The sequence below is a fragment of the Cutaneotrichosporon cavernicola genome, assembly GCF_030864355.1.
Source record: "Cutaneotrichosporon cavernicola HIS019 DNA, chromosome: 4".
Lineage (NCBI taxonomy): Eukaryota > Fungi > Basidiomycota > Tremellomycetes > Trichosporonales > Trichosporonaceae > Cutaneotrichosporon > Cutaneotrichosporon cavernicola.
This window is the reverse complement of record NC_083396.1, coordinates 2,460,538-2,487,651: the sequence shown is the minus strand read 5'-3', so window position 1 is coordinate 2,487,651 and position 27,114 is coordinate 2,460,538. Positions and strand designations below refer to the sequence as shown.

General features: G+C 58.3%; 13 protein-coding genes across 13 annotated transcripts; 6 read left to right on the top strand and 7 right to left on the bottom strand.

The window, feature by feature from the left end:
- Positions 1-721: 721 nt before the first annotated feature.
- Positions 722-2,504, top strand: CcaverHIS019_0409580 (uncharacterized protein; the record flags this gene model as incomplete). The annotated part of the gene is made up of 4 exons (XM_060600850.1): positions 722-1,020; positions 1,065-1,304; positions 1,382-2,175; positions 2,221-2,504. The coding sequence occupies 4 exons, from the start codon at positions 722-724 to the stop codon at positions 2,502-2,504; spliced, it is 1,617 nt and encodes a 538-aa protein (XP_060457403.1).
- A 454-nt stretch (positions 2,505-2,958) lies between these two features.
- CcaverHIS019_0409570 (uncharacterized protein) lies at positions 2,959-3,870 on the bottom strand (the record flags this gene model as incomplete). Its single annotated transcript, XM_060600849.1, has 2 exons — positions 2,959-3,533; positions 3,567-3,870. 2 exons carry the CDS (start codon positions 3,868-3,870, stop codon positions 2,959-2,961), a joined length of 879 nt encoding a protein of 292 aa, XP_060457402.1.
- A 471-nt stretch (positions 3,871-4,341) lies between these two features.
- CcaverHIS019_0409560 (uncharacterized protein) lies at positions 4,342-6,033 on the bottom strand (the record flags this gene model as incomplete). Its single annotated transcript, XM_060600848.1, has 1 exon — positions 4,342-6,033. One exon carries the CDS (start codon positions 6,031-6,033, stop codon positions 4,342-4,344), a length of 1,692 nt encoding a protein of 563 aa, XP_060457401.1.
- Positions 6,034-7,371: 1,338 nt separating this feature from the next.
- PMU1 (uncharacterized protein) lies at positions 7,372-8,709 on the top strand (the record flags this gene model as incomplete). The annotated part of the gene is made up of 3 exons (XM_060600847.1): positions 7,372-7,667; positions 7,770-8,206; positions 8,261-8,709. The coding sequence occupies 3 exons, from the start codon at positions 7,372-7,374 to the stop codon at positions 8,707-8,709; spliced, it is 1,182 nt and encodes a 393-aa protein (XP_060457400.1).
- Positions 8,710-8,871: 162 nt separating this feature from the next.
- CcaverHIS019_0409540 (uncharacterized protein) lies at positions 8,872-13,309 on the bottom strand (the record flags this gene model as incomplete). The annotated part of the gene is made up of 4 exons (XM_060600846.1): positions 8,872-9,621; positions 9,659-12,524; positions 12,567-12,971; positions 13,017-13,309. 4 exons carry the CDS (start codon positions 13,307-13,309, stop codon positions 8,872-8,874), a joined length of 4,314 nt encoding a protein of 1,437 aa, XP_060457399.1.
- A 739-nt stretch (positions 13,310-14,048) lies between these two features.
- CcaverHIS019_0409530 (uncharacterized protein) lies at positions 14,049-14,655 on the top strand (the record flags this gene model as incomplete). The annotated part of the gene is made up of 2 exons (XM_060600845.1): positions 14,049-14,237; positions 14,278-14,655. The coding sequence occupies 2 exons, from the start codon at positions 14,049-14,051 to the stop codon at positions 14,653-14,655; spliced, it is 567 nt and encodes a 188-aa protein (XP_060457398.1).
- Positions 14,656-14,899: 244 nt separating this feature from the next.
- CcaverHIS019_0409520 (uncharacterized protein) lies at positions 14,900-15,948 on the bottom strand (the record flags this gene model as incomplete). The annotated part of the gene is made up of 3 exons (XM_060600843.1): positions 14,900-14,933; positions 14,969-15,041; positions 15,660-15,948. The coding sequence occupies 3 exons, from the start codon at positions 15,946-15,948 to the stop codon at positions 14,900-14,902; spliced, it is 396 nt and encodes a 131-aa protein (XP_060457397.1).
- A 1,329-nt stretch (positions 15,949-17,277) lies between these two features.
- Positions 17,278-17,889, top strand: CcaverHIS019_0409510 (uncharacterized protein; the record flags this gene model as incomplete). Its single annotated transcript, XM_060600842.1, has 1 exon — positions 17,278-17,889. The coding sequence occupies one exon, from the start codon at positions 17,278-17,280 to the stop codon at positions 17,887-17,889; it is 612 nt and encodes a 203-aa protein (XP_060457396.1).
- A 1,615-nt stretch (positions 17,890-19,504) lies between these two features.
- Positions 19,505-21,232, top strand: CcaverHIS019_0409500 (uncharacterized protein; the record flags this gene model as incomplete). The annotated part of the gene is made up of 5 exons (XM_060600841.1): positions 19,505-19,745; positions 19,780-19,832; positions 19,866-19,954; positions 20,033-20,196; positions 20,259-21,232. 5 exons carry the CDS (start codon positions 19,505-19,507, stop codon positions 21,230-21,232), a joined length of 1,521 nt encoding a protein of 506 aa, XP_060457395.1.
- A 654-nt stretch (positions 21,233-21,886) lies between these two features.
- On the bottom strand, positions 21,887-23,192 carry ILV5 (uncharacterized protein; the record flags this gene model as incomplete). Its single annotated transcript, XM_060600840.1, has 2 exons — positions 21,887-22,957; positions 23,064-23,192. The coding sequence occupies 2 exons, from the start codon at positions 23,190-23,192 to the stop codon at positions 21,887-21,889; spliced, it is 1,200 nt and encodes a 399-aa protein (XP_060457394.1).
- Positions 23,193-23,831: 639 nt separating this feature from the next.
- Positions 23,832-24,779, top strand: RIB4 (uncharacterized protein; the record flags this gene model as incomplete). The annotated part of the gene is made up of 3 exons (XM_060600839.1): positions 23,832-24,052; positions 24,188-24,525; positions 24,703-24,779. 3 exons carry the CDS (start codon positions 23,832-23,834, stop codon positions 24,777-24,779), a joined length of 636 nt encoding a protein of 211 aa, XP_060457393.1.
- Positions 24,780-24,827: 48 nt separating this feature from the next.
- Positions 24,828-25,484, bottom strand: CcaverHIS019_0409470 (uncharacterized protein; the record flags this gene model as incomplete). Its single annotated transcript, XM_060600838.1, has 4 exons — positions 24,828-25,112; positions 25,146-25,268; positions 25,354-25,434; positions 25,479-25,484. 4 exons carry the CDS (start codon positions 25,482-25,484, stop codon positions 24,828-24,830), a joined length of 495 nt encoding a protein of 164 aa, XP_060457392.1.
- Positions 25,485-25,708: 224 nt separating this feature from the next.
- Positions 25,709-26,929, bottom strand: CcaverHIS019_0409460 (uncharacterized protein; the record flags this gene model as incomplete). The annotated part of the gene is made up of 3 exons (XM_060600837.1): positions 25,709-26,121; positions 26,260-26,372; positions 26,412-26,929. The coding sequence occupies 3 exons, from the start codon at positions 26,927-26,929 to the stop codon at positions 25,709-25,711; spliced, it is 1,044 nt and encodes a 347-aa protein (XP_060457391.1).
- Between the last annotated feature and the right edge of the window lie 185 nt (positions 26,930-27,114).

Below are 27,114 nucleotides of genomic sequence, written 5' to 3'. Positions count from 1 at the left end.
TGTATAGCATCGCGCATCCTCGGATGCATCTCATTCCATGTGGCTGCGCACTTGTTCGTGATCGGGCGCCTGGGCCCTGATCGCGAAAATGCCGGAAGGCATGTTGATGCTTGGCTTGGCACGCCCAAGTCGCTGCAATGCCCGGCGTCTGCTCTGACCTTTTGCTTTGCCACTGAATTGTGCCTTTCCCATGGTCGATTTAGCTCGAGACGGTGCCGTGGCAAGTCTGCGGAATGAATCGAGAATGGAGGCACGCGTTTCGTGTAGAGCAGACTGGCTCATGGTGCTGAATTGCGAGGGCCTACCGAACGAGGCCTAAGCTAAGTGCACGGCCGTCACCATAGCGTCACGCGCACACCACACTCCACTCGATCACTCGACGTTTGCTTCAATTGCTCAAACTCAATCTCTATCGAACTGTCTACCATCTATTCTGTTCTGACTGACGTACTCAATTACACCCTGCAGGATTTTCGCGCCTAGATCCGGCCCGGACGTGAGTCGATGTTGGGTGGCAAATTCGACGCTACTATTTCGGGCGGACTCGTTTGGTCGGAGGTTGGGTGGAGGCCGAGGCCGCCCAGCCTGCACCTGGCCCAGACAAGAAATTTCTGCTTTGGCATACGAGCCGGAACAGCGCTGAGCGCTCTTGCCGCCGAGTGCAGAGATGAGCGCAGTAAAGCTAGAGATGTCATCTGACATTACACTACAAGGTTACAAGATGGACGTCACGCCCGACACGCCCGACACGGCCACGCTCCATGACGATGTGGAGAAGAAGGGGCTGAGCGAGCTGGAGCGGACCGACGAGGCGCTGCTGAAGCGCGAAGGAGATCACGGGATCAAGCGCGACCTTCCGCCGCGCGTCGTGTCCATGATCGCCATTGCTGGGACTATTGGAACCGGCCTGTTCTTGAGCTCGGGGTCGGCGTTGACTTCGGGTGGGCCCGTCGGCGCGTTCCTCGGATACACGGTCATGGGGATCATGGTCGGTTGCATGATGTACTGTCTCGGCGAGATGTGAGTTGGCTCTGCTGCCTTTTTTTTTTCTCCACTGACCCCAGGATGTGCTTCAAGCCCAATGTAGGCGCGTACATTGAGATGGGCGCGACGTACGTCGACCCCGCCGTCGCATTCTGTATGAGTTGGGCGTGCATGATGCAGAGCTGCGTCTGTATCCCCGCCGAGATTAGTGCGATTGGCCTCCTGGCAGGTTATTGGGACAAGAACACGGACCACCTGGCGGGATATATTGCCGCGGGCGTCGTCGCTGTCGCGCTCATCACTGTCATCCCCGTGCGCTGGTGAGTAGTCGTCCCTCGTTCTCGTCTTTCTTCGGCCCCCTCCCTCCCCCTCTCACCGTTCAACTCGCTCACACCAGGTATGGCGAGGTCGAGTTCTTCTTCGCCGCCGTAAAGGTCACGGCACTCATCGGCCTGATCATCTTTGGAATCGTGGTCAACACCGGTGGCGTTCCCGGCTCATCCTACATCGGCGGCCGGTACTGGGTCCACGAGCCCTTCAACGACACCTTCCTGGACCTAAAGCCCGTCTCCAAGGCCCGTTTTCTTGGTTTCTGGCAAGTCATGACGGCGGCAGGCTACTCTTTCAGCGGGATGGAGAGTCTGGCCGTGGTCGCAGGAGAAGCTGCCAACCCACGACACACGATGCGCGTGGCCGTACGTACGGTATTCTACCGCGTCGTCGGCCTTTACTGCCTGTCCATCCTCATTCTTGGTCTCTCGGTATCGCAACACTCGCCCGATTTGTTGGATGCCGTCAATGCGGGGGGCGAGACGGCCGCGTCATCCCCCTTTGTGGTACTCTGTCGCCAGGTCAACGTCAAGGTCCTGCCCGACATTATCAATGCGGTGGTCCTCACTAGCGCGTTTAGCAGTGCTAATGAGAACGCGTACGCCGTCGCGCGCTTCACCATGGCAATGGCTAGGCAGGGATGGCTCCCCAAGAGTATTTTCCTGTACACTTACAACGGTGTTCCAATTGCTGGAGCCCTCTTCGCTAGTGCGATGGGGTGCCTCGCATTCATGAGCTGTAGCGAAGGAAGTAACCAGGTCTTTGTGTGGTTTTCAAATCTCGACGCCCTGTCAGCCATGGTCCTCTGGATCCTCATCTGCGCAACGTATACCCGCTTCCACCGCGCCTTGAAGGTACAGGGTGAGTCCCTCTCTTTGATTAAAATTACAAACAACCTAACCCCAGGCATCGACCGCCGTAACCTCTCCTTCAGGTCTTGGGGACAGCCCTACCTCGCCTACATGTGTATCGTCTTCTTCTCCCTTGTCGTCCTGTTCAACGGGTTTAGCTCGTTCGTCAACGGCTTCAAGGTTAGCAACTTTATCGCGTCGTACATCACCCTGCCCATCTTGTTTACCGCTTGGGCGGGGTTCAAGATTGTTCGGCGGAGCAAAGTCGTGCCTCTAGAAAGTATCGACCTTTCGGGCGGTCCGGCCAAGGCGCTCATCGGCACGGCGTATGACAAGTAGCGCGATAGCGAGGGCGCCGCGTATAGGCTCAGCGAGCGAGTAGTAGTAGATGCACTAGATTTCTGGACATGGATACTCAGCTCTTGTTGGCAAGCTACTGGCGATCAGGCCAGAACTACGCCAACCCGGTTCTGAGTCAACCTCGTCATGTGAGCCGCGCAGAGCAGAGGTTGATGTGGAATGAGTATCAGTACAGGATGGCGTGCTGGGGTTGACCGGAGCCAGCGGATACGGCGCCGAATGTAGAGCACTTGACGGCCATAGAACGTAACGTCGCTATTGAACGAGCAGCGAGCAGTTCATCTAGTTGGGTAGGAGCACGACTGTGCCAGAGAGGTGTCAGCATCTCAGCCAGACATGGCCAAGCACCGGGTCCGGGTCAGTGAAGGACCGGGTCAACCCTGCTTCACAACTTGCATCTAATGGACTGGGTCCACTACATGCGGCTCTGGCGTCACGCATTGAGGTACTTTGCGTGGAACTCGACGTGCTCCGGCGAAAAGGTCGAGATGAAGTAATACGAGTGGTCGTAGCCCTCCTGGCGGCGAAGGGTAAAGTCGTCACTCTTCCTGCTCTTCTTCCTCTCTTCATAAGCGGCCTCGAGTGCTTCGGGGGTAAGTTGGCCAGCCTTGAGGAACTGGTCGTCGGTGCCTACGTCAACGAGGATGTTGAGTTTCTCAGCCTGTGACGCGGCGAGGAGGTGCGATGCGTCGTGCGCAAGCCACTCGGCCGGCGGGCTACTCTTCGTCTTGGCGACCAGGTAATTGCTAAACGCGCCCTGACCCCACGGCACCACCGACGGGTTACAAATCGGTGCAAAGGCTGAGCAACTCTTAAACCGCGCCGGGTCCTTGAGGTATAGACTGAGCGCGCCGTGTCCGCCCATACTGTGTCCTGTAATTGAGAGGCGGGACATATCGAGCCCGAGTCCAGCCTTTGACAGTACATCGGGAAGTTCCTTGGCCACAAGGTCGTACATGTTGTAATGCTTCCACTTTGGGTTGTTTGCGTTGATGTAGAATCCCGCGCCTAGAAATCAGCCACATCCATAATGGTGCTCACCAGTGCCAAGTTGCCAGTCGTCGTCCTCGCCCTCGACGCCCGCTCCGCGAGGAGACGTGTCAGGGAACACGAGGGCAATGCGGTGTTTGCCGGCCATGTTGAACAGGCCGCCCTTCTGCGCTCCAGTGTCTTCGGTACATGTCAGGCCGGCGAGGTAGAACAGGACTGGGACGGGCGACTTGTCCGCACCGTCCGGAACGTAGACGTTGACATTGGTGTCAAGGCCCAACGACGTCGAGGGGAACTTGTACTTTGTCAGGACGCCGTTGGCGACGCGGTTGGCCGAGACTTTTTCCAGCGACATGGTGCGAGGTGGATGGCAGGATGAAGAGTGACAGAAGAGAGAAGAGAAGTAGGGAGATAGCCAGATTGGAGGGTGGGCATGTCAATGCCGGGCTCAGTGACGCAAGTGGCAGTCGGGGGTGTCGGCCTTGTCCGCCAATCCTCGGCCAACACTTTGCTTCTGGCATGTGCTCAGTATATCTAATCACTCAAGTGACTGCGCATCGACGACGGTCAACATGACTGCATGGCTGAGATAGCTGCTGGCCCGTAGCCGACTCAAGATGCTCATGTACATGTACATGTACATGCACCTCTCCCTCTCTTCGCTTCAATGCTGCCAGTCATTTCCACTGTAGCACACCGTGGGAACTCAACCCCGCCCGTCTTCCGTGCAAAGCCCAACTCTCCGCTTCGGAACCAGATTGATAGTACATATGCTTTACAACAGGCCAGTGAAGAGGTCCAGTGTCGTCGCCATGCTACTTCTATTCTACATCTTGCCTGCGCCGCGGCGGGGCCGGCCGCGTTTAGGTCGCGCCGCGGAACGCAGCACGCGGTCACTATCATGCTCGCGGTCGCGAGTGGACGAGTAGTCCTTGTCGTCCCTGTCGTCCTTGTCATCGTAATCAGAAGCGTTGGATAGGGGGGAGGTGGGGGCGGTGGACACTGCCGAGTTAGGCGTCTGCGGCAGCGCATCAGTGGTTGTGGACTCCTGTGACGACGGGCCTTCCGGTGTGAGCGGCGACCCAGAGGTGTCGCGATACCCGAGCATGGCACTGGCACCGCTCGTGCTGGTTGTGCTCGTGTCGCTCTGCGTGTCGCCACGCGCGTCCTCGACTCCCTCGCCATCAGAGTCGAGCTGATCGAAGATAATGTCGATCGCCTTGCTGATGTCGCCTTCTGTGCGGACCAGGACCTGCGCAACGTAGGCGTCGCTGACGCTGTTCCACGGCGGGAGCGAGGCCACGACCTGCGCAACGCGTCCGTCGGCGATGAACCGCGCAGCGGCGGCATCAGAGGCACTGGGCGTCGAGCGCTTGTGCTCCGTGCCGCTCTCGGCGCGCTCGGCCTGTGCAGCTTCGCTCTGGTCGCGCTCGTGTGGGATCACAAGCGAATCCGGCACATCGGCAGGCCCTGAGCTTGCGCCTGGACCCTGCCTACGCACACTCTCATAATGCTCGGCGCCAGAAAAAAGCCCCAGCCACAGCATGGTGTGTCCAGCACGCGGACGGGGGATGGGCTTGGGACCTGTAGCGGTGGACCGCGTCTGCCGGCGTGGCTTGGGACCCGGCACCTCTGGCTCGGTCATCTCTGCCTCCTCAGGTTCTTCTTCACAGAGTTCGATCTCGCCCTTGTACTCGACGGTATATGACGTCTCAGCTAGGACAACGCGGATGCTGCGCTTGAACACCTTGGTGGCAGCGACGAGCTCGATGTGCGAACCATACACGCCGAGACCCCGCATGCGGTCGACGTACGCCGAGTATTCCTCGCCCTCGATTAAGAAACCTGCGACAAAATCTCTCAACTCGCCCTCGTTGCGTGCGAGCTCGTCGCAGATCATCTGGCGCACCTCGGCATGTCGGCCCTGCTCGCCCCAGACCTGGTCCCCAAGCGCGCGAAAGAGACAGTTACCATCGGCGATAACGTCGCGCAGCTGGAGATGGAGGCGCTTGACTTCTGCGCGCAACGCCTTTGATTCGGCTGCAATGGATTCGAGGGTGGTTGGTGTGGCGCTAGTTCTGCGGGACCTGGTAGCACGGCGTCCAGAACGTGGCACGCGAGCAGCTGCGCCGCCTCCTGTCGACTCGGATGCGGTCGCACCGCCACGTCCGCGACCGCGTCTTGGTTTGCCGCCTCCTTGCAGTGGACGTCTTGGTTGTTCAGGGACGTGTCGCATACGCTTTGGGGGACGATCTGAGCAAGTGGGATCTGGTCGCGTGGGTGACAACCGGGGAGTAGAGATTGTGGCAGTGATGACCTCCTTGGATGGGTCCGTTGAGCGAAAGACCAGGCGCAGGCGAATCGGTGGCACGACGTGTTCAGGTGAAGGAGGGGCTGGTGAGCTCGACATCTTGCAGACGGGTGCGAGAGGAGGCTCGTTGTCGTCTGGACGGAGGAGGCCCGTGCTGCTCCCCTCGCCGCGGAAGGAAGGATCTGGATCGAAACCAAGCGAGTACATGACAAAGCGGGGGGAGAGAGGGGATGGGGTAGTTGGGAAGCGAGATGGCGCTCTCGCTGACTTATTTGATGTGTGGTTGGGTACAGCTGGGTAGTGTGATGGCTGGTGCGGCCGTGCTGGCTATTGTCCTCTTACTGTGATACGGTTGGGTGGTTTGGTGAAAGCGTACAGGTGTCTCCAAGGGAATATTAAGCGCTAGACCAGGGACAAAAAAGCAAAGGCGAGTTGGGGGGTTTGATCGCTCAGCACTCGAGGTATCGTCTATCAACGAGCCAAGGACAGAGCAAGCGGAAGGAGGTGTGGAGGGAGGGGGAGGGGGTGGTTGGTGACGGCGGCCACTGTAATTGTGATGGAGATTGTGGCTGCCGGCGACGCGATGTGGAGGGGGGGAAGGGGGGAGGGAGGAGAGAGCGTGGATTGTGGATAATGAAAATGCGGGGATCCCACCTACTTGAATCAGGGAATTCTAATAGTGGGGAGCGGATAATTAGAAATTTGCTGTGGCGGCCTCGGTGGCGAATTGACGCTGGACATTGGACAATTACGAAAGTGACGTCAAGACTCTTGTGACCCATCCTCATCCTCCTCTAGCTAAACGGCCAATTTAAAGACCTTAGCTCCGACATGAGCATTCAAGTCGCATGACTACTGCTAATGTTCAATCGCCAACCATTGGTAGATGACAGTTGTCTCTAGGTTCTGGGCCCTGTGGATCTTCGTTATGGCTACTTGTAGCAGTTAGCGCTCACCGTGGCCAGGCTGAAATCAGTCAGTCACGGTCACAAGACGGCCATGTCGGTCGAAATGACGTTGGGCGCGCAATTCTGATTCTGGTCGTTCTCATCGAGTTCCAGAGCTTGGGAATGGGAATGTGAATGTCGCGAGACGACTTGTGCATGGCTCTGTACCTCTCAGATGGTCTCACGATCTCACGAGGGCGTGGGGACAAGGTACTGATCTACACGCTGCGGGTACCTACGCCGCGGAGTCGCACGTCTATTCATGGTGTGTTTGCAGGTGACCAGTTGACAATGGAATCAGCTAGTACAGTGAGTGGATATCCTAGTACCACTGATGCACTGAATGCCCCGGCCATCCTGATACTCATTACGTTGGTCTTGCGAGTGGTCACTTTTCCGTGCCCAACCATAGGGCGTGATATGCGTATCTAGTGATCCGAGAAAGCCAGCCTGTTAGAAAGAAGTGAGATGCCATCAAACTTGGAACTCACAGGTGGAGGTACCCCACAACCCCGCACGATCCGCATACCTACCGCCACCAACGTGCAACTCGACTTGACGACTTGACTTTCACTCTCTTCACCCACACACGCACAGAATGGGCGGCCACTCCCCGTACCTGCCGTTCGCGGACCAGGCCATCGACACGCCGATACCGACGCAGAGACGCCGTCGGCCGTGCCTACTGCGTGTGGCCATGCTCGCCATCACCCTACTGCTTCTCCTGTACCTTCCTCGCTCCAACCTTCCCTACACTCTCGGTGTCAAGTCTAGTTGCATTTACAATCCTCGGAATGGGACCGACCCGTTCCGCGGCAAGACCCTCGCCCCGTCGAATTACTCTGTCGTCACGGGTCTGTTCCGCCAGACAGAGCCGGATTTCGATCCCGAGGGGTACGACATGTTGGATGATAGCTTTGGATTGTTGGATAAAGGGCCAGGAAGGTGGAAGAGGTTTACCAAGTGAGATGGGTGGGTAGACTCGGCTGACACCAGACACGTCGCCGACCTGAACCGTCACGCCGACGCCTCAACAACCTACAAAGTAATCTACATAGCCCGCCACGGCGAGGGCTACCACAACGTCGCTGAATCGCACTATGGCACCCCGGCGTGGAACTGCTACTGGTCTCTCCTGAACGGCGACGGGAACCTGACGTGGGGTCCTGATCCAACCCTCACTCCATTGGGGGAGGGACAGGCCGAGCGCGCGAATGCGGGTTGGAAGGAGCAGATTAAGGAGGGTGTTCCGCTGCCACAAGTACTCTACTCGTCTCCGTTCGCCCGCGCTGCCGCGACACTGCATATTACCTGGAAGGATCTCCTGTTGAAGAAGGGTTTCGTGCCGCTGGTCATGGAGCAATGGCGCGAGAATATCGGACTGCATACTTGTGATTTGAGGCGGAGTAAGGCGCAGATTGGGGAGGTGTTCCGTGAGTACCCAAGAGACCCAAGAGAGAAGGGAAGTGAAGAGGAGCTGACCCCAGCCCACTTCGCCTTCGAGCCCAGCTTTACCGAACACGATCCCTATTGGGACGCCACGTATATAGAGACGGAGCCGCAGCGCGCAGTGCGCATGCGCATGGCGCTCAACGAGCTGTTTGCGCGCGACGCGCGTACATTCATCAGCATCACGGCTCATTCGGGGGTCATCAACGCCTTCTTCAACGCAATCGGCCACACTCCGTTCCAGGTACAGACGGGCGGGTTCGTCCCCGTCGTCATCAAGGCCGTATCGTACCCCTCAGCCACGATGAGTGCTATCATAAGGGGACAGAGCGGGATCGCGCCGAGCTGTACGGCCGACCCAGCGCCGGCATCGCTCATGACTGGCGGAGCGCGGGTGAGCGCCCAGCCGACGTGGTACCCACCCTGCGGTGACGGGTGTACCCCAACGCCAGTGACGGGGATTCTACCCGCATCAACCATGCCTTGATGTACCATATTTGCTCTCCACACATATGCATATGAGCTACAAGTCGGGGTCACCACGCCCAACGGAAATGCGATGGGAGGCCATAGCCCAGATGCTATCGATGTGCTGTGTATAGAAACGATGTGCCACTCAATCTTACACTCTCTTCTATTCTCTAGGCGGTTACCACCGCATGCCGCCGCCGCCACGCGCCCCGGGCGGCCGGTACACGTTTGGATTGACGGGCGTGGCAGGACGCGATGAGTACGTCGACCGCGCACCCTCGCGCTCGTCCGCGTACGCGTCCAAGATACGCACGACGTCTGTCGTGAGCATGCCGAGCTCGCGAATCTCGTCGCCGCTAAGGGGCTCGATCTTGCGCGTCTGGCGGCGCGCGAGCTCGTTCTGCAGACGCGCATGCTCAGACATTGAGGGCATGTCGTCCTCGTCCTCGCTCTCGTTCTCCTTGCTGTCGTCGAGATCAACCGTCCGCTCGCGGATCCGACTCGAGCCCGACCGCACATCCACCGCGTTTCTGTTAGCCTGGGAGCGTGTGTCGCGTTCCCGCGAGAGAGCCTTGCTCAGGCCCTCAAATACGCGTAGCATACACGTGTCGAGGTACGACTTGAGGCGCTGCACATCGTCAAGTGCGTGCAGGTTGCCGGTGACGGGGAGCCAGCCGTCGCACTCGAGGCCGCGGCCGGTCGCGTACACTTCGTATGCGCCGAACAACATGTACGTCATCGGATCGAGGCGCGTGACCGAGCGCAGGCTCGTGATGCCAGCGTTCGGGTTGCCCGGCTGCACCGAGCGACTCTTCTCTCCGAAAGCATACAGACGCTTCTCGGCGGGGTGGAACGACGCGCTTGGCTCCTCCGGCCCACCCATCTCTCGCCGCCGCGAGTTGACACTGGACGGGTGGATAAAGACGGTCTGGAAGAGTTAGCGCGGTGAACAGAGGCGAGCCTACCTTGTCCTGAGACGTACGACACGTCTTGTCTGACGTGCGGATTGCAAAGTTGGGTGCGCCAGCCACGGCAATAAGTGCCGCGAGCAGCGGGAGACTGTTGTCGTTCTCGCGGAGCACCATTGGTACCTCGGCCCGTCCGCGGAACCCGCGAGGCACGTAGCGGTCGCCAGCAGAAACCGCGATGACGCCGGCCTGGTCGAGCGACTGCAGCAGGTGGCCCTTGACCTGCTTGATCTGCAAGAGGGTGAGTTTGGACAGGAAGTTGTCCTGGCAGAATCGGTTCGCTGTGGTGTACTCACCGCGGTCGTCCATGGCCGACCACTGGTTGTACGCAGCAACGATCGCGAGTGGGTCTGAACGGAAGGCCATAGGCGACCACGAGTTCTTGATCTCGTCGGCCTCGCGCTTCATGGCCAGTGGGGCTAAGAATGGGTCACGGTTTGTGAGCACAGCGGCCAGGGTGAGGGCCGAGTCGAGGCAGCGGAAGAACGAGCCGTAGAGGCACAGCTTGCCTATCGCGGCGTCGGTGGGTAACTGCAGCAGCACGCGGCCAAGTGACGTGAGGTTCTTGTTCCAGTCGAGCGCGCCCAGCATGTGCAACGTCTCGAGGGCAGCCACAATGCGTGATGGCTCTGGTGGCTCGATGGCAGCACCCAGCACCTCCTCGACCTCGCCGAGGTTGAGCGCCTTTACGTGCATGACGACGTCACTGAGGTCGGAGCGCTTCATCTCGACCATCTGGTTGGGCTCGAGCGACGCAAAGCGACGCTTGGAGAGAATGCCGTAATACTCGCCGCTGCGGTGACGACCCGCACGGCCAGCACGCTGGCCTAAGTTGGACGCACCGACCCACGCCGACACGAGCGAGCTCATGTGACGCTCTGGGTCGTACCGCTTCTCCTTGACACGACCAGTGTCGACGACGTAGACCACATCAGGGATAGTAACCGACGTCTCGGCAATGTTGGTGGCTAGGATAATGCGGCGGACACCAGGTGCTGGCGGCCTGAACACTTCCTTCTGCTCGGCTGCGGGGATGGACGAATGGAGGTAATGCACGCTGAACTGGCTGGCGTCGTTGAAGTTCATGCCCAAGAGAGGATATTGCCCAGGGTCGAGGAGAATGTCGGCGACCTTCTTGATCTCGTCCCAGCCGGGTAGGAACACCAGCACGTGGCCGTCGCTAGACTTCTTGAGCGCAAATGCAATCGTCAGAGCGACAAGGGGAAATGGAACATCGAGCTCGCCGAGCATGATACCAGACGTCTGCTGAAACACTGTTGGGTCGTGGCTCATCTCGCGGTTGATGTACTCGGACGTCTTGGAGTCCTGGAAGACCCACCCGCCCATATTGCGGGGCAGCCCCTGGCGCATCTCGTCGAGGAAGTCATCGAGGTAATGCCGTGACACCGGGAACGTGCGACCGGGCACCTCCGCCACTGGAGCCGGGCGACCCAGGTCGTCTTTGAAGTAGTTCTGAAACAACGTGGGGTCGATCGTAGCTGACATGAGGACGACCTTGATCGGCTTCCTGCGCGCCTTGCGGTCGGCGATGAGACGCTTGAGCACCACCAACAACAGGTCGGTATCAATGTCACGCTCATGTACCTCATCGACAATAACGTGCGTGACCTGGTCCATCGACGCGACGGATTCGGGCTGCGCCTGGGCACCAAGCGAAGACTGCATCCGCTTGAGGAAGACACCCGTGGTGCAGAACGTGATACTGCCGTTGGGCTGTGGTGGCTTGTTGTCGAAACGGACCTGGTAGCCGACCTCCTGGCCGAGATTCTGGCCACGCTCATCTGCAACACGCTCCGCCACGGACATGGCAGCAAGACGACGCGGCTGCGTGCACACAATGTTGCAGCGCGCACCATCTCCGCGGTTGATGTAGTCATCGAACAGCATCTGGGGAACCTGTGTCGTCTTGCCAGATCCTGTGGCCGCCATGACGACGGTCACGTCGTTGACCTCGATCTTTGCCAAGACGTCGCTCGAGCGAGTATAGACAGGAAGGGCCTGGCGCGTGGCGCGCATCTTTTCCAAAGCGGGGTCGGTCTCATATTGCATGAGACGGTCCTGCAGTCTGGCCGACTTGCCCTTAAGCTCCGACTCGGTCGCCTGCCAGTGTCGTCTAGGGCCAAACGAGTGCGCAACGTGAGTCACTGGCGCAGACGAGTTGGGTTGAGGCGCATTATAGTATAGGAGCGAGTGCCGAATATCGCTACACAACGTCTGGATGTCGTCGTTTAACATGTCCGACATGCTGAAGACAAGATGCGGCGCCTGGCCAATCACGGCGGACGGGTCTTTCCTGGTGGCCTCGATGAAGTCGTTCCAGAGATCACGGTCGAGCGACTCCAAGTAATGGACGACGTCGAGGTAGCAGCGGATCTGCGCACCCTTCTTGTTCGACGCAGTACCCTGGCCGATACGCCGGTCGCCGACAGTCATGACTGCCTCCCAGTTGGTCGGGCCCATAGCCGCCTTCGCCTTACGTCCGCGGAAGCCAGATGGGGCTGTGACCTTGGTGGCGGATGACGAGAACTCGATGTCAGGTTTGCCAAAGTTATACTTCTTGCAGTACCACTCCATAAACTGGCGCGCGCGGTCGTAGACTAAGAGGGAGCCATCGCTGAGAGTGGCGGTCTCGGCACTGCCGGTCACCGGCGTTGCGCTCCCACCACCGCCTCCGGCAGCGGCAACTGGTGCGTTCTTGGCCGCGGCTCTACCCTTCTCGAGGTAGCCGACGCGGGTGAGCTGGAGAACCGCGCTCAGGGCCGCGAGCTTCTCGGCCTCCTTGCGCGACGTGGCGTCTCCAACACCGACAATGTTGTCCTGGTCGTCCACCAGTACCGAGACACTTGTCATCAGCATGCGTCCCGTAGCGGACAAGCGGACTCACCGGAACATTTTCCTGCCGTCAATCACACCTTCCTCGACCTGGAAGCCCTTGCCTCCGTCGCCGAGGTTTGTTGCGCCGCCTGATCCGCCACCTAAGTAGTTGGCGAGGGGCGCTTTGGGGTTCTCCTCCCACTGTTGCTTGATGCTGATGCCAGCACCATACTCGCCCATGATCTGCTGGCGGTCGTGGACAGGTCCAGGCAGCACCGTTGCTGGAGGGGCTTGGGTCTTGTTGCGACCATTGGCCCTGCCCCTCCCATGTCCGCGATGTCCGTGGGGCATGGGTTCTGCGTTGCTTCCTGTCGATGCTGAGGGGCCGATGCGTGGTGACGGCGAGTGGCGTGTTTCGATACGTCGTCTCTTGGACGGAGCGGAGCGGCTAGGCGAAGATTGGCGCTTGGAGGGGCTACCGTCAGCTGATGGCACGACGATATTTGACAAAGATACTCACCTCAAATCACTTCCGTGAGGTCTAGCGGGGCGTGCGTAACCACGTTGAGATGGGCTCGTGCTGCGGTTACCCTTCACGGTGGGGTCTAAGGCAGACGTGATCGAGGCGCCTGTGAGCGGGGAAGGACGCGCGGGAAGATTGAGATCGCGTGAGATGCGATCACGAAGGCTGGGGAAGCGGGGCTGTTGCTGGCTGCCGCTTTGGGGACGCGGAGGAAGGTTGGTGGACACAAACGAAGGTGAAGAAGACTGAGGCGCAGAGTTTGAAGAATAAGCGTCGCGGCTACCTTGCATGAGGTTCGATGGAGATGGGACCGTGTCGAGACGGGAGGGGCTTCCAGCGAGCTTGACGACGAGACCAGTCGTGAACGAACGGGCCCACGGGCGTCGGTGAATGGGAAAAGGCAATGACCTCAATGAAGGTGCTTGGACGACCTTGGAGGTGAGCTTTCGACCGTAGAGGCCGAGGATCCTGGCGTCGAGCAGCCAGCGGAGGGTGTTGGCCTGGGCTGAAGACGGCACTTTGAATTCTCGCGATCCAATATCCACGAAGGATGGATCGCGACACGGCCCGAGTAAAAGTCGGGGGATGGGTCAAAGGGGAAGTAGAAAGGAGGCAAGAGGAAGGGGGAAGGGTTGGTTAATGGTGTAGAAGATGAGACGAGTGATGAGGGTGATAGATATGTCACTGTCGTCTCTCTAACTTGACCCCTCTCCACCGCGCGTTGGACATTTTAGAATACTCAACTACGACTTCGACGTCGAACGGAATCAAACCCACGTGAGCACATCTACTGGATCATCATCATGCCGTCATGACCTTCATCGGCTGGCAACCCCGGTCCTCCTCGGTTAACCGAGAATACAGACCTACAAAGTGTTGTCTTATAAAGAGGGCAGTTTCCCATGACACGACGACGTTCTCCTCTGTGTCCTAATTACCGCTCCACAGCTCACCTCACGCACACAGGCCACCGTAAAGCCATCTTCAACTCATCCTCTCTGAGCTCGTTCACCTCGTCCAACTGCAGTCATGCCAAACACGACGCTCGCAGCAATCGGCCTCTTCGGCTCGGCTACGGCCTCGTCCTACGTCCTCTTCTCCAACCTCGGCATGTCGCAGTACGGCCTGATCCCGTACATCCGCGGCAAGGTCGCCGACGTCCAGCTCTCCGCTGCCGACAAGGTCAAGACGTGGATGGGCTACTACAACAACGCCAAGGTACTGTATCTCTTTGTCTCAAACCCATCTCTTATACCAGGCGTGGTCGGTCGGCGGCGCCGTCCTGAACGCGATCTGTGGCACGCTCGTGGCGTTCACGCACCCAGCTGTGGAGATCCAGCGGCTCGGCTTTGGGTCGGCGGTGCTCGGACTGACTATTGTGCCATACACGTTTGCAGTCATCATGGCGACCAACAACCAGATAATGGCACTCGAAGCCAAGGCCCGGCAGGGGGACAGTCTTGATGACAAGAAGGTCGATGAGCTCGTCGAGAAGTGGGTGTCGGTGCACAATGTCCGGTACGTGTCGTACGTGAGCTCGTGGCTCCTGTCGGCAGCCGCGCTTGCACTGAACGGCAACGTCCTCATCGAGGTGTTGAATGTCGTGTACAGCGTGCCCGTCGTGCCCGTGGTGTAGTATGGCACCGCCCAGTAAAGAACCTACATTAGCATGTATGTATGAACCGTGAAGCCATGGGAGGCAAGCACTGCGTGCACATGGGGGTTGCGGCCGACGTTCATTACATTCCGGCCCGTTTCAGACTCTCTCATGACCACAATCTCGGCTGGAAAGCCGATCTGATACCACTTGTCAGCCTGGTAAGCCAGAGGTCAGTCTGCCCTTCGCAGATCCACAGCGAACCGCTAATACTATGCATACCCTAGTGGTGGTGCTCCTGCTCATACCGGGCACCGCTGCGTGTCAGCTCCCTCCGTCTTGTATATCTCACCAGTAGCCACAGGTGCGAGCTCCTGGCAGGTCCAGGTTGATGAAGATCTTGGGGTGGCCGAGGGGACCGCCGCCTGGTGTCAGCTTGACTCGAGGAAATAAGCTGGCGCTCGGTAGAACGTGAACAGCAAGGGGATAGTTGGAGGTCGGTGGCGGTCAAGTTCGGGAAGGTTGGACGGGGCAAGAGGGTGGCAGACGAGAGCGAATCCGAGCGGGCAACTGTGTACCTCCCCCACACGACAGACTCTGCATGCGCAAACCAGCCACACGATGTGGACTGGATGTGTGGCAGTCGGATGGTGCTGGGTCGCGGCGGTAGGGCGCCGGATGCGCACAGCACTCAGATGCAGAGAAGGTAGACCAGTCTGCAGACCCACGGGTGGCCCTTTCAGTCGGCAGCCTCCGGCGTAGCGTTGCGCTAGCCTGCACGCCGAGCCGCCAGTGAATCATCATCTCATAGCCGCCGGTTCCCGAGACAGGCCCCGCCTTCTCGGAATGGCCCGACACCGTTCCTCCCATCCCGCCCACTCTCCATCCTCCACTTCGGCTGCTCCTCGGCCTTCTGCTCGCCCCTCTCGTCGTTCCTATCCGTCTCCTCGGCCCTCCTCACGCTATCTCCTCACCACAACCCAAACACCACCGTCTCCTCCACTCCCAGGAGCACACCCTCCCCCCTTCCCCCCAGCACTCACCACCATCACAAACAGCCGTACGGCTAGCAACCATAACAATCGGCTGCTCCTGCGACAGCGTCATAGCGCTCAGGCCGTCCGGCTGAAGCGGCATGTTAACCTGCTCGAAGCGTGCCGAGTCGAACGCGTCCGCCTTAGGCTGCTGGTCCTTGGACCAGGTAGTTGCGCGGTTTGGCGCCTGTCCCGGCGCAGCGGCGCGCGGAGTCAGGTCGGCATTGTTGAAGGCGACCGCGCTCGATGCGCGGGTAAGCGGACGGGCAGCGGGACGGAGGGCGCGGGCGAGGAACATGGTGTGCGGAGTGATGGTGGTGGAGTGGGATGGGTGGTGAGCTAGAGTGGGATGGGTGGGGTTTCGGAGATTTGGACCCGTGGCGCCTTTGAGGGAAGGGCCAACCAACAGACAGCGAGATGTCAACTTGTCAACTTGTCAAACCGCCCATTATGCACCACTAAGTGATGCATAATGCGTACAGCGCGATGATTGCGATAAGATGGGGGAGACTGGGCTGGGGTTTGGGGTTCTCGAGTAGGTTCATGCTGGCTCGATGATGGCTTGAGGGTGATGGCCGACGCCATTCCGAGTAGGCTCTGCCATCTGCGGATTGACAGAAACCGGTCTGATGGCGCACGACAGCTAAACAACTACAGCTGCTTCTGCCAGTCCGTGATGGGCGTACAACGCAGTAATGCGGATGTGGGCCACTCGTGTAAAGCAGCGCGCTCATGGCTCACGGCTCGCCGAATGGTTTCGTCCCAGAATGCCATCAGCATGTCAATTGAACAGATGCTTATCTTAACGAGTTGAAATAACCAGCTGGAGCAGCACAACTCGCGCCCTCTAACTCGTCATTTAGTCATCCCCGCTCCACATCAACCTCTTTCTCATGCAACCACCCTGCCTCGCAGAATTACTTACCTCCCTCTGACGTGACTTTTCCTGTCCTGGCTGAACGAGGCAGCCACCGCTCGGCCCCGCGCGGCCTCGGCCGGCTTACCATTAACGTGTGTCCCAGCGTCCCATCCACCCATCTCGCCCGATCGTCAAGAGCACCTCCCCATGCATGTTCGCCCGCGTGCACCAGTAACGCCGCAGCCTGAACGCCCAGTTCTCTGGAAAGCTGGCACACCGTTATTCATACTCAGGAAAACAGAATACGGGGCCCGTGCGCGCGAGTCCGTGCGTCTTCGGGGGGTGGTTGGTCTCGGTATGCCCGATTGCTCAATCCATCACCTGCCTGGCTGGATGTCTTCATGTCTTCATGTCCGCTCCAATCACCAACCACCCTCGCATGCATCTTTCAGCTTCTCGTCTCGCTGACATCCTATCATAGCGTGCTGACCTGCGAGAGGAAGAACAATACTTGCAATAAAAGCAATGTCACCCTACCCCCCCAGCCCCCCAGGGCAATCGAGTCACCGTGCGCGCCACAGGGTGGCGCAAGACAAAGAACGCACGGTGCATGTTGTCCAAGTTGGCGAGAGTGTACAAATACTCTCCAAGAGCTAAACAGCCCCCTCTGACTTCTGACTTGCTCCCTTCTGGACTTAGGCGACGGACGACTAAAGTCAAAGCCACATCGCCAAGCTCTATAACGGAAGCCCCAACCCACCAACTCCCATGAACGGCAAACGACCCAACGACGCGCCGGCGGATCCAGCCTCCCCAAAACGCCAGTGCCATGTTCACTCTCTGTCACTCTCGTTTCCCCCCGACGAGAGGGAGACGCCGGAGTCGACCCGCCGCGGGGCTGTCGACCTTGGAATCCTGACTGAGGCTCCTGTCTACTCCTTGGCGACGCCGTCCTCTCCCCTCTCCTCCCCGAACTCCACCATCTTCTCTCCGTTCACTGGCTTCTCTCCGGGAATTGAGGAGGACAAAAAGCCCGAGTTCCAGTACGACTTTGATTTTGATATCGCCGCCGGATCCCCATGCTGGCCCACAATCCCCCTCCCACCATGCGAGGACGAGTCTGCCGACCCAGGCGCGCCACCGCCCTGGCCGCTCCCAGCCTTACCGCTCACTCTGAATTTATCGGCACTGGCTATCAAAGACGATGACGCCCTCTCCACTGCTAGCCTTGACAGCGAGTCTGAGGCTGGTATTTGGGAGGCGGCGAGTTTATTGCTCCTTCCGAGGACACGGAGACGGGCTATGAGCGCGCCGTTGAGGCCGGGGATTGTTTGGGATGCGCGGGAAAGGGGAAGGGGTGTGGCTGGTGGGGAGGATTAGGCAGCGGTGGGAGAGTAGAGGCGAGAAGGGGTGGGGGTATGGAGATGGAGAGGAGGGTACAAGAAAGACGAGGGAGACGGACGCTTCAGGCTTATCATATCTCATACATCATATTACCATTCATGTACGTACTTGTTACTGCAACTTCCAAGGTGGCCGAGAGGAGACTGCTACCCCAGACAGCCTCAGTTCCTTTTCAATGCCTCTCTCGCGGTGCCCACGGCAACCAGCAACAAAACATACACCAGGAGGGAGTCGAACCCCCGCCGCGTCGACGTTTCTAAGGTGGCAACGACGCATGATACCGTTTCACCACTGGTGTTGTTGAAAACCGAGATTTTGTCATGACTATGTGGCGAAAGGGTCATCAAAACGCGGGCCGATTTAAGCAAGCAGGACCACCTGCAGCAGCAGGGTACACTTGCGTGTGATGACTGTACACGTTCTGAATCATGCCTCTGATTTCTAGCACCCGTGCTTGTTTGTGGTTGGAGAAATTGCAGAAACGGCTGCTGTCAAGTTGTCACATCAGCGTTCGAGATGAGTTGGATGTTTCGGAGATTGATGCGACTCCGGGAATTGTTAGGGTGTGTTGTACCTGAAACATGAATCAGGGAAGTAGGGTGGGCAAGGTTCACAAGGCCTTTTTTCCCTGCGACAAGAGTCAAGAATGAATCAAGTCTACCTGTATATTTATCACTTTCAAACCATCTTGACTTTGAAACTAATCACCAAACCAAACCACATTGTACTGTAACAAGTCCTCGAGTTTCTCTCTCCATACTTGTCACTTTTAATCAATAACGCGCCACGCTTTAGATGTCCCAATAGTCGATTCAACGCCACCCGGAACCTAAATTGTATATTAATCATCGCGCTGCTATGCTAAGCATGAATTACAGCACCTCAGTATTTATAGCAGGTTCACATGTACGACGCCAACTTGTTTGCTTTATTCCGCTGACCTTGTTTCGTCTCTATTACTCTCTACTAGGGGCAGTAAGCTTGGGTTCCCTGGGGTTGACTTGTGCTTGTGTTCCTGGACTACGTCAGTGGGCGGCATGGGCGAAAGCGAGTAGACCATCGAAAACTCGCTTCAATTCCCGCACCGCAACGCTCAAGGCGGGTGGTCGGCTGATCTTTGGAATGAGAGGGCGTGAGTTGGCTTCCGATTATGAACCGATGGCTGTGGAGTCATGTCATTAAGAGGGATTGAAATGCAAAAGGTGGTTCGGCTTGAGGCGATGACTTGTTCTATAATGGATATTTTAGGTGTCTGATGTACTGCTGGATAGGAAAATGGAGCTTTGAAGGGAGCTAAGGGAGAGACTGAGATTAATAAATGTAACTGTACCGTTCTGAGCTTGAAACCCTGATTCCTGATTCATCCAGGCCAGGCTAGTCAGCTAGTCAGGTGTGTCGAGATATATGCCAAGCAAAGCCTTTACCTGTTACGCTTACATTCTCCCTCTCTCCCTCTCTCCCTCTCTCCCTACTAGTCTCTCATCCTTCTTCCACTTCTTACCTTACCTTCCTCTTGACTCAATAGTCATTCATCTCCACAGCTTCTCCTCCTTCTCCTCCTCTTCCCCTCCCCCAGCCAATAACAACCGCAATGCTCTTCACAGCGCTGGTGGGAGGGTGTGCCCTCCTCGCATGCACAGCGTCCGCCTTCAACTTCATTGTCGACGACAGCTCTGTCAACGAGTGCGGCAACGTCCGGTTCGACTTTACATCTGGCACACCTCCTTACCAGATTGTGGCAATAGGCGTGTTCGACATGCCGGTGAACGTGACCGTCCCGGACTCGGCCGTGAACCAGAACGGCGGTGCATTCGTGTGGGAGCAGTTACCCTGTCCGTGGCCCCAGCTTGCAACACTGACCCTCAGTCAACGCTTCATCCCAGGTAGTGTTCGTCATGTCCGACGCCAATGGCTTTGCAGTGCGTCAATATGCCAACACAAACTAACGGCAGACTGGTGGCGCGTCCAAACTGTACACGGTCGGGTCGCGTCCGTCCGGCGTAGGCGACTGCCTGCGCACCGACGGCAAGGTTCAATGGACGTGGGTGTCTCGGGCCTGCCGACGTTGCGCACAAGCAATGACCACCACGGCACTCTAAAACGCGGTTGCTGACCCCAGGTTTGCCATCAACCCAATGGACTCCGAGGAGGAAGTTAGACTCCCGCAGTGCCAGGCCGTCTCATTCTCGTGGCAAGGCGCCTTTGTCGCTCCCGTTACCATCATTGGTGTCATCCCTAGTGGCATGGTCATTGGCGGTGCTCCAACCCTTGGCAATGGCATCTGTGAGTTGATGTCACGGGATCAAGCCCAGCTTGCTGTGTAACAGGCACGCTAATCCTGAAAGCGTACCCGCTCAATGTTGCTCTTGGGTCTGAGATTGTCTATGTTGCCTGGGACTCGAGAGGTGTCACAGGCGGCACGAGCTACGTGATGCGCGTCACCGATGGCAACAATACATGTTTGGACGGCTCGACCGCCAGCACCACCCCGGTGCCGCCCTGGAACCCATCGCCGACTGCCTCGACCAGCGGCACGTCGAAAACAACAACAACGCACACTGGCGGCGGTGTTGTGACAATGACGGCCATTCAGACTGTTATGCCCGAGAGGTCGTCGGCGTCGTCGGCGCTGACGCCGGGTGCGATCGCTGGCATTGTCGTTGGCGGCGTTGGCGCGCTGATAATCTTGCAGGCCCTTATCATCTGGTGCTGCTGCAAGCGGCAGGTCGGTGCGTTAATCGCAAACCGCAAGAAGAAGAAAGAAGCTCGTCGCAAGTCTGGTTCGGTTAACCTCTACGAGCCGGGAACGGGGCATGACGGGCTGTTGGCTCCAGACTCGATGCGCGACAATCGCACACACGCGTCGTACGGCTACACCGACGACGACCTTGGCTCGACCATTTCGCCGTTCATGGGGGGCACTACCGACAGTGGCTCGTCGCCGCGCCTCTCGATGACCTCTGGCACGACTGGCACCAACTGGGCGGCCACGCAGCCTTGTGTTGACCGCAGCTCTGGACACGGGCCCTTGGCCTACACAACGTACCCGCCTACGAACGGGGACAACAGAAGCACGTCGAACGGCACGGGACAGTCCTCGACCTCGCGCCTGCCGATGAAGATGCAGCTTGCGCTCTCTAATCCAGACAATCGCGTGTTCGAGGACGGACAGCCGTCTCTCAACCCGCCACTCGCTGGATTCCGGCGGCACGAGGACGCCGGGCCGCTCCCCAAGCGCGACTTGGTCGCTAACCAGCCTGAAGACCTGCCACCGACGTACAACCCACAGTGGGGTGCAGGAGCTGGACCCAAGCTGTAATCACGCTTGTGGCTCTCCATCCCATAATCACATACACGACATTGACACGACTCTGCCGGCACTGTACATGGGTGGTCCCTTGATGTATATTACCGCTGGATGGCGCTTTTCGGCGCACTCTTTCTCACACACCCCACGCTGGCCAGTGGATGTCGCCTAGTCTAGAATCATAGTCTACAGTCAACTTGGACACCAGCCAAGTTGGACACTCACTTTATGGGGTCTTGGTATTTCGCATACACACACACTGCAATCCGTGATTCACCCCGAAGCTAGGTACAGCACTCCGTGGAGCCAAGGTGCCGAGGTGGCGGTGGCGGTGGCGGTGGCGTGCATGTCGTGAACATCGGGCCTCTTGGCCCACCCTGCGAGAGGCGGAGGCGCTGGCGGAGCTGGGTAGTGTACAATCCCCCCGTTGCTGGCGCTTCTGCAAACCCGTGGCCCGCGGCTCTTTCTCAAGTTTGCAGGTCAGTCGCCCTCGGTCCGTTTTCCCGATCGGCCTCAACCATCTCCTTGCTTGAACCCTTCCCAGCAACTTTGTTGAGCTACTGCAGCCAATGCTGCCCCACTGCATGCCTATGGTTATACAAGATGACAACTGCCGCGCTGTCCTTTTTATGGTAGAGGGAGATGCTAGACTATCAAACGGGAGACTTAGATGTCCTCCTTCTGGGCGTCGGGGCGGAGGCCACGAACAGTCTTGCCGGCGCGCCAGATCTCCTGGTTGTCGATCTCGTCGAGCTCCTTCTGGAGGTCGTCGCGGTAAGTCTTGCGCGAGTTGAACTCGAGCGAGCGACGGGTCTCGGAGCCGTCACGGACCGACTTGTAGAGAGCCTCAAAGACGGGAAGGTTTGCCTCCTTGAACTTGGGGGCCCAGTCGAGGGCGCCACGGCGAGCAGTGGTCGAGCAAGCGTTGTACATGTAGTCCATGCCGTACTTGCCAATGAGGGGGAAGAGGGACTGGGTAGCCTCCTCGACGGTCTCGTTGAAGGCCTCGGACGGGCTGTGGCCGTTCTTGCGAAGGACCTCGTACTGGGCAAGGAACATGCCCTGGATACCGCCCATGAGGACACCACGCTCTCCGTAGAGGTCAGAGTAGACCTCCTTCTCAAAGGTGGTCTCGTAGAGGTAACCCGAGCCGACGGCGATACCGAGGGCAATGGCCTTCTCCTTTGCGTGGCCAGTCACGTCCTGGAAGACGGCGATCGACGAGTTGATGCCACGGCCCTCGAGGAAGAGGGTACGGACGGTACGGCCCGAACCCTTGGGAGCGACGAGGATGACATCAACGTCGGTGGGGGGAACGACCTTGGTGTCCTCCTTGTAAACGACCGAGAAGCCGTGGGCAAAGTAAAGAGTCTTGCCCTTGGTGATGAGGGGGGCAATCTCGGGCCAAGTCGACGACTGGGCAGCGTCCGAGAGGAGGTTCATGATAATGGTACCCTTGTTGATAGCCTCGGGAATGTCGAAGAGGGTCTCTCCGGGAACCCAACCGTCCTCGATAGCCTGCTTCCACGACTCGCCGCCCTTGCGGACACCAACAATGACGTTGAGGCCGTTGTCACGGGCGTTGAGCGACTGGCCGTGGCCCTGCGAGCCGTAGCCGATCATGGCAAGAGTGTCGTTCTTAAAGTAGTCCTGGAGCTTGTCGAGGGGCCAGTCGGCACGCTCGTAGACGACCTCCTTGGTGCCGGCAAAGTCGAGGGTCTTGACACCGCGGGTGGCCTGAATGTCAGTAACGTTTCTCTATATTGCGGGTTGTGATAAGATAGCGGCGCAATTGGAATTCAACCGTTGCGAGCCATGATCATCAAAACCACTGGTGACTCACGCCAATACGCGACACCATGGCGCCGGCAGCCTTGGGGGCGACCGCGCGGGCGGCGAGCGAGTACGAGCGCGAAGCGCGGGGGGCGGTGCGGAGCGCGGCGCGGAGAGCAGAGCTGCGAGCAAAAGACATGATGAGAGGTGTTGTTTGTTGGGAAAAGGTATGACTGACAAGTACAGCCCTTTTCAACAAGACGTGATCATTCAACTCTCCCGGCTGTCTCAACCGGTTCATCTTTCCATCAACCAATCATTTTGCAAAGCGGAATAAATCAGCCGATATAGCCACTTGAGCCACTGTTTCCGAAGGGTCCCGAATTACCGAAACCCCGGTAGAGTGAGAGTCGTAAAAGTAGGAGCAGATTAGCGGCCGGGATAATGGCGGGTGAGATTCAAGTCGTGTCGTTGGACTCGAAAGTGGCTTGGAATCACGACCTCTTCCTCGAGACTGGCCCGCGCGGGCGAGTAGACACGGACGTCAATGTCAACCGCGTACAGAGATTGTAGCGCCCCTTGCGCCCCGCATATGACAATGCTAGCCGCCTTATCTATGCGGGGCCAGGTATGCATAGGTATGCCATTCATTCTCTTGTTCCTAGACAACGGCGAGGAACATGATCTTTGTACATTGATGGACAAGCTCCGGGCAAGCAAGGGGGGAGCCACGCGACTTCCATGTGACAAAGCCTGGATATGCCGGCCCTTTCGGGCCCTGTGACGTGAACGTTCATGTTCATTTCGACTTTGACTTGTTCACAATCTACATTCAACCATGGCAGAGGACAAGACTATCAAGGGCCTCGGTGCACCGCCCAAGGCACATGACGGGAGTGCGTTCCGTATCGCCATTGTGCATGCGCGCTGGAACGACGATGTCATCAAGGCGCTCGTCCAGGGCGCCGTGGACAAGCTCAAGGCCCTGGGTGTCAAGGACGAGAACATTGTCATCAAGACTGTGCCGGGAAGCTACGAGCTGCCCTTTGCTTGCAAGAAGTGGGTATCGGTGTCTGTGTGGGATGGGGCTGGGCTGGATCCTTGCGCTGGGTTGCCCCATAGCCTGCATGTGGGCGTCGCACGCACTCATCGCGGCCCCCTCAGCTAATCCGTCTCCACCATAGCTGACACCAGGCTCATCGAGGGTGGGAAGGCGCAGGCCGCAAAGGCCGAGCCCAGCCTCATCTCCACAACTAACCTCCTCTCGCTGGTGGACGACGAGCGCTCAGCCACGCCCGTGGGCGACAAGGCCAAGACTGCGACACGCGAATTTGATGCCGTCATTGCTATCGGCGTACTCATCAAGGGCTCGACCATGCACTTTGAGTATATTTGTGACGCGACGACGCACGGCCTCATGCGCGTCCAGCTCGACACGGGCACGCCGGTCGTGTTTGGTGTCCTCACTGCGCTTACCGATGACCAGGCGCTCGAGCGTGCTGGCATTGGACGTAAGGGGACCAAGGGACACAGTGAGTGTTGGGGAGATCAGGTGGACAAGGGGTGGCGGGGTTGGCTCTGGGAAGCTGGGAAGCTGGGGCTGGGGCTGTGGGAGTCGGAATTGAGTGTTTGAGAGCGACGAGCCCGGAGAACAGACACTAGTGAAGACTGGAACAGAGCAGCAGATCAAATCAATCAACTAACCCCAGACCACGGAGAGGACTGGGGCCTAGCGGCTGTCGAGCTCGCCGCCGAGGCCGCACAGTGGGGCCAAGGTAACATCTAGCGCATCAGACACTTGGAGACTCTCATAGATAACATGCAAATATAAACTCTAAGCGCGCCTAACCTCGCTCCGGAACTCGCTAATCGACACGGGCACTCCTGCGCCCTCATCATAATCGTCCCACCTATCCTCACCTTCATCCAGGTCGACCTCAAACTTGGCCCCACTCTCCTCGCCAACAGCCTTCCACGTACCCCTAAAGTGGAACTTTGTGACCTCTAGGCCGCGGCAGTCGAGCGCAACGAACGGGGCGAGCTGCCCGTTCTCCGCAGAGTAAGGGAGGGGAGCAATGCTCTTTGCCACAGGTGGGGCAAAGGAACAACTTTGTTCACGCTAGGAGTCAGATAGATGGGATTTGGAACATACCTTGCAGTTGCCACAGCGCCAAACAAAGTTTGCGCTACCGCGCGATCCACTCAGCTCGTGTACCTCGGTCTGGTTGAACGAGATGGCCTTGGGGTGTTCCTCACGGCACGAGGTGCATGTTACCTGGTGTCAGATGTGAGCAATGTGAGCTACACGAGATTTCATGGAACAGGTGGTCGCTGGCTAGAGGTATAACAAGGACACCCACATTGAAGAAGAACTCGTACCCGTCCTCGGGGACAATGTCCGTCACGCCCTCGCGCTCCATTCCAATCTGGACGAGGAGTTTCTGATGTCAGCTGGTATCGGTTCGAAAGGATACAGCCGACGTACGACCATGGTGTTATGTGTGGTGATGTTGTCAAGAATGTTGCACGGTCGCGCCTATTTCACCTCGTCAGTGCCGCGGAGATTGCCAATTCTCCGCCTCCACCCAACTTGCATTACCCAACTTTGCCCAACAGCTCCCCCCGCCTCCACTCGCTAGCTCGCTGAATGAGGATGCATGGTTTGTCACGATGGTGGTGGTACAATGAGGTATAGCTAATGTTTAAGACTTGATACTACTCTGGGACATCACGGCGCTGTGGGCGGAGTGGTGCACGACGCCCAGCGACAATGGCAGCCTGCTCAATCGTCCACACGACAGCCTTGATCCAATTGAACAGCTCTCGTACTGCCTCGTCCATCCTCTCGGGATCGTCGGCAAGGCGTCGGCGCGGCTGGTCTGGCCTTTCCTCTCTCTCCTCTACCCTCTCCACCAACTTCTGCTTTGCCGCAGCGACTTCGGCAGCCTGAGCGTGTCCCCTTGCGAGAATTGCCCTCGCTTCAGGAGAGTGAAGGTACGGCTGGCGTTCAAACAGCGCCATCGCTTGTTCGGGGGTGAGGTTTGCTGGACGTCCATCGGGGCCGAGGACGAGCGCCTCGAATCCGCGCTCGGGTTCGTAGTATTCCTCTCCATGGCCGTGGGGATCGGCTTGAGAGTGGGAGTGAGAGTGAGAGTGAGAGTGAGAATGGGAATGAGAATGGGAATGAGAGTGGGAGTGGGAGTGGCCGTGGTGGACGTGTTCATCCTCGTACTCTTCGCAATCGCATTCGCCAGGCTCGTGATCACACTCGACATAGCTGTGGTCATGGGAACAGCAGTCGCAGCACTCGTCCTCCGTGTCGTAGTAATAGTAGTCGTCCGATCCGGAATGCGCCGAACCGGGATACTCGTGTGTGTGGCTTGGGTCAGAACATCTTCACCTCACTTGACAATCTTACCCATTCCGCCCACACGTGCACTCTGCGAGCTCGTCGTCCACCGCCACCTCCTTGCCCTTTACCGTTGGGAGAGGTGGGGGAGGCTGGGTTGGTACAGGGCCAGCCATACCGTCCCGAAACCCGCGCAGCTCCTTTTGCATGCGCATGAGTTTTGCCTTTTCGCGGTCGAGGGTGAGTTTGGCTTCAAAGAGGGCTGCCAGACTCTGCGGGAGGTCGATACATGGTCCTTGGCCTTGAAACCCCGCATCGCTGACTCCCGCAGCAGCACCTGCGATCGCGCTCAGTTGAGATGGGGAGAGGGCGGGCAGTTGGCGTAGTTGGTTGAGCTGGTTTAACGCGCTCGTCGACCAACTCTGGAAGGCTGATGGGAATCCGGGGTCGGACGGGTCCAGCGTCGATGGCGGGGGGAAGAGACCCGCCGCGGGATCAAAGGCCGGAGCAACTGGGGCGGGAGGTGGAGCACGGCGGTTCGGCTTTGGTGGCGGCCGCTTGTTTGTGCGCGGCTTGGAGCGGCCCATGGTCGGGATGGGCGGTGGGGTTTCGGTAGGAAGAGGGGAGTGGATACGGATTTGCTCGTCGAAAGGTAGCGGCCGTGTCGATGGCCAGATCAAACGTTGTACAGTAGGACAGATACAGTGTAGATGAACGTTGAGAGTTGAGCGTTGAGAGTTGAGTGTCAATGGTCATGTAACATGTGGAGAAG